Genomic DNA, 11,208 nt, shown 5'->3' with positions numbered 1-11,208 from the left:
TTCTTTATTCATAAAAGCTTATGAAAAAGTGAATATCTATAGCATGAATATAAAATCATATTGTTGCCAGCCACTTGTGTATGAACCTTTCAGTCCAAAGCTGACTGGCCGGTCAATTCTCTCAGACCATAATTGGGAGCATTGAACAGTGCTAGCCTTTGTGAGTTTGACAGTATCTTTTTAAATTTTTAACAATAGATTTAACAATATATGCACATGCCTATGAATAGAATGTAGTTCATATGAACACAAACAATTAACAAACATATCAATGCAGCAGAATGTCACAAGTTAGTCCTCAGATTTATTATAACAGCAATAGAGATTTATGTGATACAAGTCCTTTACAATCCACACTCCATCTCAGTTGGAAAGTTGTCCTCGGGGGAGCTGGTCATGCTTATGATGTCACAACTGTCTCCAGCACCTTAGCCACTTGGTCAGCATTCATGTTGTCAAGGGCCACACTGCTCTCCTTACCAAAATCTGCAATACAGGTACATGAACGAACCAAATGAATGCATGGCCATAAACATTGCATTTGACTTGACATAGAGCGGTGACAGATGTGAGTCGCCTAGCTACTGAAACAATGCTCTCACCAGATCTTGCCCAAAGCTTAGGCTGAACACCTGAGCACTCCCTGATGAGGATGGGGAATGTGGGGTTTGCCTTCTTCAGTTCCACATAGTGCTGTTCCACAAAATCCCTGGAGAACATGGAATAATAAATAATCAAGTTAAATAACTTTTACAATATTTTTTTCCTATACGAGTTCATAACACTGAAATAGCTAGCTAATAAACAAGGGTTTTCTATTTATATTTATAGTAAATGTTTAATATTAAGATTATGATAGAAACGATGTTGTAGAGCTGTAGTTAGATACATATGCATGATCTACAAATTATTTCAGATGAGTTTATTCTATATTAAATTGCGATTGTTCGCTAACTACTGTATGTTTACATGTAGCATGCCTGGCAGTATATTGTGCTAGCTATGAGGACAGAGTAGCTAACTATTTCGATTTCACGAAAATATGACTGTTGTCAAATTAATACAATTACCTTGCTCCTTGACTCGCAGGCGATGTCTGGCACAAATGTAGACGAATCTCTCGAAGGTTTTTAGCAAGGTTAGAGCCAATACCTCTTACTACGGAAGCGGCCATGATGGTTCACCAGCTTTAGATGAATGTTTCTGAATCCACCCACTCTCCATATCAACAAATCACATTCAAGAAGCTTTGCTAAATTCGAGAATTCACCCAATTACATTCCACGTTTAAGGTTGACGTAACGTTTGTGCCGCAAATCAAGACCATACCAATCGAATGTTGACTGTCATTTCCGTTTTCACAGCACACATCACCACCAACAACATAGCTAGGTTATAAATCTAGCAATAGTTGATCGCAAACTTTTTGTTTTACTTGAGTGAGACCAACTTCTTTCAACATGCCGGAACGAGAACGAGGAGAACGAGAGAGTAAGTTTAATTTATTTGGCATTGTGTGAGCTAACGTCAGCTAGCTAGCCAACTAACAAAGATAGCTGATGTTCGCTACTGATAACTTTCCCCATTTGTCTGTGCAGCTAACGTTACTGAATATTACGTTTACACGTTGCATTAGCAATGTATATAGCTATATGGATTCATATTTCCAGACTCAAAAGACAACCGTAACTAGCTAGGGGTGTTTGTTAGTTAACAAGCTATGATGGGTAGCTAGCTAACTAGCTACGGTTAAATAGCCTGTCTGAGTAGCCACTGTTTGGCCATCGTGCAAAGAAAAAGTAACCTCAATTACCTCATTTTATATGTATAACTGCTCAATATGTCTATTTTGATAGCCATTTGTGAACTCTTAGCTAATTGGTGTTTTACTGCAGTGGCGTCAACCACGTATTAATTATTTAGTACAAGTTAACCTCATTCGATGCAGTCGAAGTGAAGCGCACTCCAATTGGCACAGTTGCCAGTTCTCCCCGGGAAAATGGCTTCCGCAGGTACTAATTTCTTTATTTTACAGCGGAGTCGTTCTCCAACCCTCTGGCTCCGGATGGGCATGAGGTGGAGGACCACCGGTCAGCACTTCAGTAAGTGAGGCTTTTGTTGCCGTTTACAGTATTTGCATGACAACACATTTGGTCACCACATCAACCTTTGGGTCATGAGAACAGAGGACCCAGTGTGATGACACTTATTGAATATGTCTGAGATGTTTTGATTGGTTCGCCGTACATTTTGGACGAGTACGAATGGTCTGAAAGTCTTCCAAGACTACCTTAGACTACACATACTGTGCGACTTAACCCTCCCCTCGCCTTTTTTTTTCAGGTCCAAGCTGACAAATGAGGACTTCCGTAAACTTTTGATGACCCCTCGTGCCACGCCCTCGTCAGCTCCCCCATCCTCCAAATCCTCCAGACATCATGAGTGCGTGATGGATTTACAGTGCCATGGAGTAGTCTGTTGGATCACGATTATATTAATGAAATGGCAGATTTGGGGATTAAGTCAAAGTACACAGTCTTTTGAATCAACACTTCTAGAACTGAATGAGCTTTTTTACAGGATGCCCCGGGACTACAGCGAAGAGGATGATCCTGCAGCCCGTAGACGGAAGAAGAAAAGGTGATTCTTTCATTAAGGGTGGCAGAGCCTATAACTGTCTCTTATAATTTGATTAAACAGAATGTTTGTTGTCACACTGCCTGAGGTCTCTCAGCGGTCACCCACTGACCTTTGCCCTCTGCTACCCCTATCAGTTATTACGCCAAGCTGCGTCAGCAGGAAGTGGAGAGGGAGCGGGAGTTAGCTGAGAAGTACCGTGACCGTGCCCGGGAGCGTCGTGATGGCGTCAACAAGGACTACGAGGAGACAGAGCTCATCAGCACAACAGCCAATTACAGAGCAGTGGGGCCCACAGCCGAGGCGTGAGTTTCCCATAATGCTACTGTCTACTCCCCACCGGGAGTGGTGGTGTATGGACGTGTTCTGTATGAATGTCCATGGTGATGTATTGTGTCGACAGGGATAATTCAGCAGCTGAGAAGAGACGGCAGATGATCCAGGAGTCTAAGTTCTTGGGTGGTGACATGGAACACACTCACTTGGTGAAAGGGTTGGATTTTGCCCTTTTGCAGAAGGTCAGTCTATTGTCCTTTTCATGATGCTAGGGTTCAATAATAAACAGAAGCTGCCCGCCCAGATTCTTGGTCTTTGCCAATAGAATAGCGTTTCATGTTCCGGGGAGCTGGTCTAGTGGTAGTTCTGCTGCCCCCCTGACCAAAATGCCCCTAAGGGCAGTGATTTGATTCCCTTTCCACCACTCACTTCCTGAGCTTTATCCCTCTTACTGTCTCCCCTATCTACATGTTTAACCTGGACCTGTCAATAAAACTTGAGTCACGTTTTAGAAAAAGGGGGGGTAAAAGAATAGCATTTTAACCTAAAATGAACGAATCTGAAGATGCTTGAGCTCAGATGATCAGTAACAGTCATGTAGTAGTTGTAGAATGCCATCTATATTGTAGAAGATATCTGGTTTGAAGTATGCTAAAGCTAAGGGATGCTAATTCCTTGGCTGTTCCAATGGGACACACTGTCATTGCTCCCTCCCTCGCTGAAAAGAGTGAAAATACCAAGTAGGTCACCCTGTTCTATCACTCCTGCAGTGTAGACCCAGAGGTGAAGAAAACATCCTCTGCTGTGCCATATACTGGAACAGGCAAGGGACTGTGTCGACCTACAGGAAATAGTTGACATGGATATCATGCTTGTCTACTTGCAGGTACGTGCTGAGATCACCAGCAAGGAGAAGGAGGAGGAAGATATGATTGAAAAAGTAACAAAGGAAGTCAAGTATGTGTATTCATATTTTCCCCACTCTTCATCATTATTTTCTCATAGCATAGAACGTTATTTTTAATCCTGAACGAGCTCTCCAGTGTCCTCATTCCAGAGAAATTAACCTGTATTCTTTCCTCCAGGAAAGAGATTGAACCAGAGGAGAAAATAGAGTTCAAGACACGTCTAGGTAAGTAATAGTCCTTATCTACTGGAATTTGAGCCCATGTAAAGGTAAATCACTCCAGTTGGTTGGTGGTGTTGACGGTCTCTCTGCTCCACCCTCAGGAAGGAATATCTACCGGATCATGTTCAAGGGCCGCCAGTTTGAGAGGAATGAGCTGTTCCTGCCCGGCCGTATGGCATACGTAGTGGACCTGGAGGATGAGTATGCAGACACCGACATCCCCACCACACTGATTCGCAGCAAGGCCGACTGCCCCACCATGGAGGTCCGACTGCACTGCAGACCACAATAACATATGTCTATTACAGTCATGGTTTATGTAGGGGTATGCATAACTTTTCTCTCTTCAGGCTCAGACAACTCTCACCACCAACGACATTGTCATCAGCAAGCTGACCCAGATCCTCTCCTACCTGCGACAAGGGACCCGCAACAAGAAGATGAAGAAGAAGGAAAAAGGAGGTTGGCCTTAATGACTTTGATTGGTTCACAACTGGATACTGATACCTACCCCTTTTTTCATGGCATCTGTTTGTTTATCTACAGTTCACAATTAAGTGATTTACAGTGGTTTCTTCTTACAGGGGTGAAAATTGATGAGAAGAAAGTTCCAGGACCAGAGGCAGACGTAAGGTCAGTGTTGTGGCTCTCCATGAAGGCGGTTTTCAGTTAAACACTTTCTGTTTCTTTGAAGATCTGTTGTTCCCATTGAACTTGAACCATTCCTTTCTCCATCCTAACAGCATCTTTGATGACATCGGGGACTACGCCCCATCTACCTCCAAGGCCATCCGGGACAAGGAGAAGGAACGCTACCGGGAGAAAGAGAGGGACCGGGAGCGGGACAGAGAGAGGGAGCGGGAGAGGGAGAGAGAAAGAGACAAGGAGGAAGAAAAGAGACGCCACAGCTACTTTGAGAAGCCCAGAGCAGATGACGATGAGACCGTGGAGACTGAGACAGGTAATTCATCAACCATATCATACGAATAACATGCTCTTTTTAAAATGTATTATTGATCCCCATTCAACCCAATTACACATTCTGACCTCTGGCCTGTCTATCCTCTTCGGACCATACAGGTCCAGGATCAGTGAAGGACCAGATCAAGCTGATCAATGAGAAGTTTGCAGCAACTCCCCAGTGGCCAGGAGAAACATATCCTTTTCACTGTTTGGGCCAGAGAGCCACATTATCTTGGCTTACATATCTAGACTTGACAATGTCTTCATTCCCAGTATTTAGACTGGATAGAGGGGACATATGTCTTCATTCCCAGTATTTAGACTGGATAGAGGGGACATATGTCTTCATTCCCAGTATTTAGACTGGATAGAGGGGACATATGTCTTCATTCCCAGTATTTAGACTGGATAGAGGGGACATATGTCTTCATTCCCAGTATTTAGACTGGATAGAGGGGACATATGTCTTCATTCCCAGTATTTAGACTGGATAGAGGGGACATGTTTTGTCCGCTAGCCTCCTTAACTGCGAGCTACTGCTGGGTCGCGTGGCCGTAAAGAGGAGAAGCTCGGCGACTTCTTTGGCATGTCCAACAGCTATGCTGAGTGTTACCCAGCTACGTGAGTCCCCCGATTCATCCGTCACATCACTGTACTTAAGTAGGGTGGACACTGGGCTTAATATACCAGGTAATTTGCTGTAGTGGGTGTACCTGTGTGATATGGGCTTTCTCTCTCTCTGTTCTCAGTATGGACGACTTGGCTGTGGACAGTGATGAAGAGGTGGACTACACCAAGATGGACCAGGTTGGTGCTTCATATTTTAATCCTTAGTCCCCTACTAGATAGACCTTTGGGTTGATAGTCTGCCATCATGTCTTTCTAGACATACTTTTGACCTCCGTTTTTGTCTCTGACCTCTATAGGGTAACAAGAAGGGTCCTCTGGGTCGCTGGGACTTTGACACTCAGGATGAATACAGTGAATACATGAACAACAAGGAGGCTCTGCCAAAGTAGGTTATCTTAGCGCTTTGTCTCAACAATGAACCTGGAATCCCTTGTTTCATACGTTCATTATAGCACATAGCGATAGACACATCATTGGATTCCTTGGCATTTCTATGAAAGGCTTTTAATCGGGCCAAGTAATTAATTGCAGACAAACTGTGTTTGTCCTTTCAGGGCTGCTTTCCAGTATGGCATCAAGATGTCTGAGGGGAGGAAGACTCGCCGCTTCAAGGAGACCAATGAGAAGGCAGAGCTGGACAGGCAGTGGAAGAAGATCAGTGCTGTGAGTGGATGGTTTAATGGCTCTGCCAACCTCTCTGGGATATGTGGGACGGTAGCATCCCACCTCGCCAGTGAAAATGCAGGGCGCCAAATTCAAAACAACAAATCTCATTATTAAAATTCCTTAAGTATTCAAGTATTTTAAAGATATACTTCTCGTTAATCCAGCCACAGTGTCTGATTTTCAAAAATGCTTTACAGCGAAAGCACCACAAACGATTGTTAGGTCACCACCAACTCACAGAAAAACACAGCCATTTTTCCAGACAAAGAGAGGAGTCACAAAAAGCACAGAGGTAAAATTAATCACTAACCTTTGATCTTCATCAGATGACCCTCATAGGACGTCATGTTACACAATACATGTATGTTTTGTTCGATAAAGTGCATATTTATGAAAATCAAATTTTACATTGGCGCGTTACGTTCAGTAGTTCTAAAACATGCGGTGATTGTGCAGAGAGCCACATCTATTTACAGAAATACTCATTATAAATGTAGATGAAAATACAACTGTTAGAAATGGAATTAGAGATATACTTCTCCTTAATGCAACCGCTGTCAGATTTCAAAAAAACTTTACGGAAAAAGCAAACCATGCAATCTGAGTCTAGCGTTCAGACAACAAAGCAGCCAAAAAGATATCCGCCATATTGGGTGGTCGACATTAGTCCGAAATAGCATTATAAATATTCACTTACCTTTGATCTTCATCAGAATGCACTCCCAGGAATCGCAGTTCCACAGTAAATGTTTGTTTTGTTCGATAATGTTTATCATTTATGTACAAATAGCTTCTTTTGTTAGGGCGTTTGGTAAACAAATCCAAAAGCGCGTCCAGGTCCCGTCGGACTAAAAGTTCAAAAAGTTCCGTTACAGCCCGTAGTATAGAATCAATCTTCAGGATGTTTTTATCATAAAACTTCAATAATGTTCCAACGGGAGAATTCCTATGCCTGTAGAAAAGCAATGAAATGAGAGCTAACTCTCTCGTGCCCGCACCTCAGCCTGTGGCAATCTGCCTGACACCGGACTCATTCCTCTCTCATTCGGTCCCACTTCACAGTAGAATCCTCAAAGTTCTAAAGAATGTTGACATCTAGTGGAAGCCTTAGGAACTGCAACAACCAATATCCCACTGTATCTACAATAGGGGCTGCGTTAAACTACAATCCTCAGATTTCCTACTTCCTGGTTGGATTTTTCTCATGTTTTCACCAGACATCAGTCACAGTTTTTTCTATCCAATACTACTAATAATATGCATATATTAGCATCTGGGACAGAGTAGCAGGCAATTTACTCTGGGCACCTTATTCAGCCAAGCTACTCAATACTGCCCCCCCTGTCACCAAGAAGTTAACAGGGTTGTGAGTGGACGGTTTAATGGCTCTGTTAACAGGGTTGTGAGTGGATGGTTTAATGGCTCTTAACCTCTCTGCTACAAGTGGGACGGTAGCATCCCACCTCGACAGCCAGTGAAATTGCAGGGCGTCAAATTCAAAACAGAAGTCCCATATTTAAAATTCCTCATACATACATGTATCATAAACCATGTTAAAGATAAACGTCTTGTAAATCCAACCACAGTGTCAGATTTTAAAAAGGCTTTACTGCGAAAGCACACCATGCGATTATGTTAGGTCAGCGCCTAGTCACAGAAAACCATACATCCATTTTCCAGCCAAGGAGAGGGCTCAAGTCAGAAATAGCATTAAAATGAATCACTTACCTTTGATCTTCATCTGATGGCACTCATGTTACACAATACATGTATGTTTTTTGTTTGTTGATAATGTTCATATTTATATCCAAAAATCTGTTTACATTGGCGGGTTATGTTCAGAAATGCATCGAACAACAATGTCTCAAACAAACATTCGGTGAAAGTGCAGAGAGCCACATCAAATAACAGAAATACTCATCATAAACATTGATCTAAGATACAAGTGTTTAACATCCGATTAAAGATACTTCTTAATGTAACCGCTGTCAGATTTCAAAAAGGCTTTACGGCAAAAGCACACTTTGCGATTGTTAGGTCAGCGCCTAGCCACAGAAACCCATACAGCCATTTTCCAGCCAAGGAGAGGGCTCACAAGTCAGAAATGGCATTAAAATTAATCACTTACCTTTGATCTTCATCTGATGGCACTCCCAGGTCTCCATGTTAGACAACAAATGTTTGATAAAGTTCATCTTTATGTCCAAAAACCTCCTTTTTGTTCGCGTTTAGTCCAGTAATCCAAATGCACAATGCGCAGGCACTAAGTCCAGACAAAAAGTCAAAATGGTTCCAATAGTTTATAGAAACATGTCAAACAATGTTATCATAAATCTTCAATAATATTCCAACAGGACAATTCCTTTGTCTTTAGAAATGAAATGGAACGGAGCTCGTGCTCACAGCCACGTGCATGACTTAACTAAAGGCTTTCAACCAGACCCCTGATTCAAACCGCTCTTATTCTCCCCCCCTTCATAGTAGAAGCCTGAAACGTTCTAAAGACTTTTGACATCTAGTGGAAGCCTTAGGAAGTGCAATCTGACCCCATAGACAGTATATTGGATGGGCAATCACTCAACTACAAACCTCAGATTTCCCACTTCCTGGATGGATTTCCCTCAGGTTTTCGCCTGCCATATCAGCTCTGTTATACACAGACATTATTTTAAGTTTTGGGAACTTTAGAGTTTTCTATCCAAATCTACTAATTATATGCATATCCTATGCATATAGGATGGCTCTGTTAACAGGGTTGTGACAGTTATCAGGGTATACTGAGACATAAACCAGGAAAGGTTGTTTCATTAATCATGTGTTTTGTCCGTCACAGATCATTGAGAAGAGGAAGAAGGCTGAGGCAGATGGGTGAGTACATTTCCTTCAGTCTGTTTTCCTTCTGACATCCTACAGTTAGTGTACATGACTCAGTGCAGACAGACAGTAAGATGGTGGTGGGAGAGGACTGAGAGCAGACAGACCGTAAGATGGTGGTGGGAGAGGACTGAGAGCAGACAAGACAGTAAGATGGTGGTGGGAGAGGACTGAGAGCAGACAGACAGTAAGATGGTGGTGGGAGAGGACTGAGAGCAGACAGACAGTAAGATGGTGGTGGGAGAGGACTGAGAGCAGACAGACAGCAAGATGGTGGTGGGAGAGGACTGAGAGCAGACAGACAGTAAGATGGTGGTGGGAGAGGACTGAGAGCAGACACTGTAAGATGGTGGTGGGAGAGGACTGAGAGCAGACAGACAGCAAGATGGTGGTGGGAGAGGACTGAGAGCAGACAGACAGCAAGATGGTGGTGGGAGAGGACTGAGAGCAGACAGACAGCAAGATGGTGGTGGGAGAGGACTGAGAGCAGACAGACAGTAAGATGGTGGTGGGAGAGGACTGAGAGCAGACAGACAGCAAGATGGTGGTGGGAGAGGACTGCGAGCAGACAGATGGTGGTGGGAGCGGACTGACAGTAAGATGGTGGTGGGAGAGGACTGAGAGCAGACAGATGGTAAGATGGTGGTGGGAGAGGACTGAGAGCAGACAGATGGTAAGATGGTGGTGGGAGAGGACTGAGAGCAGACAGACAATAAGATGGTGCTGGGAGAGGACTGAGAGCAGACAGATGGTAAGATGGTGGTGGGAGAGGACTGAGAGCAGACAGTATATGATAGGAAGTTGGTGGTGGTACAACTGCCTCATCTCTCCACTCCAGAAATACTGCATCATGCAAGATGCTGCCTAAAATATTCTCAAACATAAATGGTAGATTGTCAATTATGATGCTAAATGTTAAATTCCCACGGCTCTATATTCATTTTACTTCTTATTTCAGGGAGAAACCGAAGAGGCCAAAGTATTAATGTTCTCCCATCTTACATAATTTGGAACATGTTGAAAATCTTGCAATATATTGTATGCTAAAAATCCTGTTTGTATTTTGTGGAATACTAGATTGTGTATTATGATTACTTTATCTTTTGTCTTGGACATGTAACCATGGAAATGTAACCATGAATGAGAATTGGAGCACAATGTTATGCAGCTTTTACAAACTGTCAATGTCTCTTAGGTAACATCCAATAAATAAGAATGAAAAAAAAGTATTGCTTTGTCATACATTTTATTTCTAAGATATATCATACGACAAACACTTGACTTTTCCACATTTTGTTAGTGTAGATCTACACAAAATACTCTGTCAAAGTAGAATCAAATTCTAACATTTGTAAAAAATGAAACATTTTGATTAGATAAATATTCAACCACCTGAGTCAATACATGTTAGAATCACCTTTGGCAGCGATTACAGCTGTGAGTCTTTCTGTGAAGTTTCTAAAGAGCTTTCCACACCTGGATTGTACAACATTTGAAGAATTTTATTTATTTATTCTTTAAGTGCTGTCAAATTGGTTGATGATCATTGTTAGACAACCATTTTCAGGTCTTCCCATAAACTTACATGCAGACTTAAGTCAACTACTTCAGCCACTCAGGGACATTCACTGTCTTGGTAAGCAACTCCAGTGTAGATTTGGCTTTGTGTTTTAGGTTATTGTCCTGCTGAAAGGTTAATCTCCCAGTTTCTGGTGGAAAGCAAACTGAACCAAGTTTTCCTCTAGGATTTTGCTTGTGCTTATCTCTATTCTGTTTACTTTTTGTGTCTTGAAACTCCCCAGTCCTTAACTATTACAAGCGTACCCATAACCATGATGCAGCCACCACTATCCTTGAAAATATGTTGTAAGATGCTCTGTAAGGTATTGGATCAGTCCCAAACATAAATTCACTTGTTCTTTGCCACATTTATTGCCTTGTTGCAAAAAGGAATATTCTAATTCTGTACAGGCTTTTGTTTCCATTGGGTTAGTATTGTGGAGTAACTACAACGCTGTTGCTCCATCCTCAGT

The 11,208-nt window shown here is 42.5% G+C and overlaps 2 protein-coding genes across 2 annotated transcripts; one reads left to right on the top strand and one right to left on the bottom strand.

Moving 5' to 3' along the window:
- Positions 1–284: 284 nt before the first annotated feature.
- On the bottom strand, positions 285–1,201 carry ndufa2 (NADH:ubiquinone oxidoreductase subunit A2). The gene is made up of 3 exons (XM_029620994.2): positions 1,071–1,201; positions 603–709; positions 285–486 (listed from the first exon to the last, which is right to left on the bottom strand). Exons 1-3 carry the CDS (start codon positions 1,172–1,174, stop codon positions 401–403), a joined length of 297 nt encoding a protein of 98 aa, XP_029476854.1. The 5' UTR covers positions 1,175–1,201; the 3' UTR covers positions 285–400.
- A 127-nt stretch (positions 1,202–1,328) lies between these two features.
- ik (IK cytokine) lies at positions 1,329–10,404 on the top strand. The gene is made up of 19 exons (XM_029620993.2): positions 1,329–1,491; positions 2,036–2,102; positions 2,344–2,442; positions 2,581–2,640; positions 2,775–2,942; positions 3,041–3,155; positions 3,800–3,870; positions 3,999–4,045; positions 4,144–4,307; positions 4,393–4,504; positions 4,627–4,675; positions 4,786–5,003; positions 5,123–5,198; positions 5,543–5,626; positions 5,755–5,812; positions 5,932–6,020; positions 6,190–6,298; positions 9,135–9,169; positions 10,134–10,404. Exons 1-19 carry the CDS (start codon positions 1,461–1,463, stop codon positions 10,159–10,161), a joined length of 1,680 nt encoding a protein of 559 aa, XP_029476853.1. The 5' UTR covers positions 1,329–1,460; the 3' UTR covers positions 10,162–10,404.
- The last annotated feature ends 804 nt before the right edge of the window (positions 10,405–11,208 follow it).

The sequence above is a fragment of the Oncorhynchus nerka genome, linkage group LG19 (assembly GCF_034236695.1).
Source record: "Oncorhynchus nerka isolate Pitt River linkage group LG19, Oner_Uvic_2.0, whole genome shotgun sequence".
Classification (NCBI taxonomy): Eukaryota; Metazoa; Chordata; class Actinopteri; order Salmoniformes; family Salmonidae; genus Oncorhynchus; species Oncorhynchus nerka.
The sequence above is the reverse complement of the archived record's forward strand: the minus strand, read 5'-3'. Positions and strand labels throughout refer to the sequence as shown.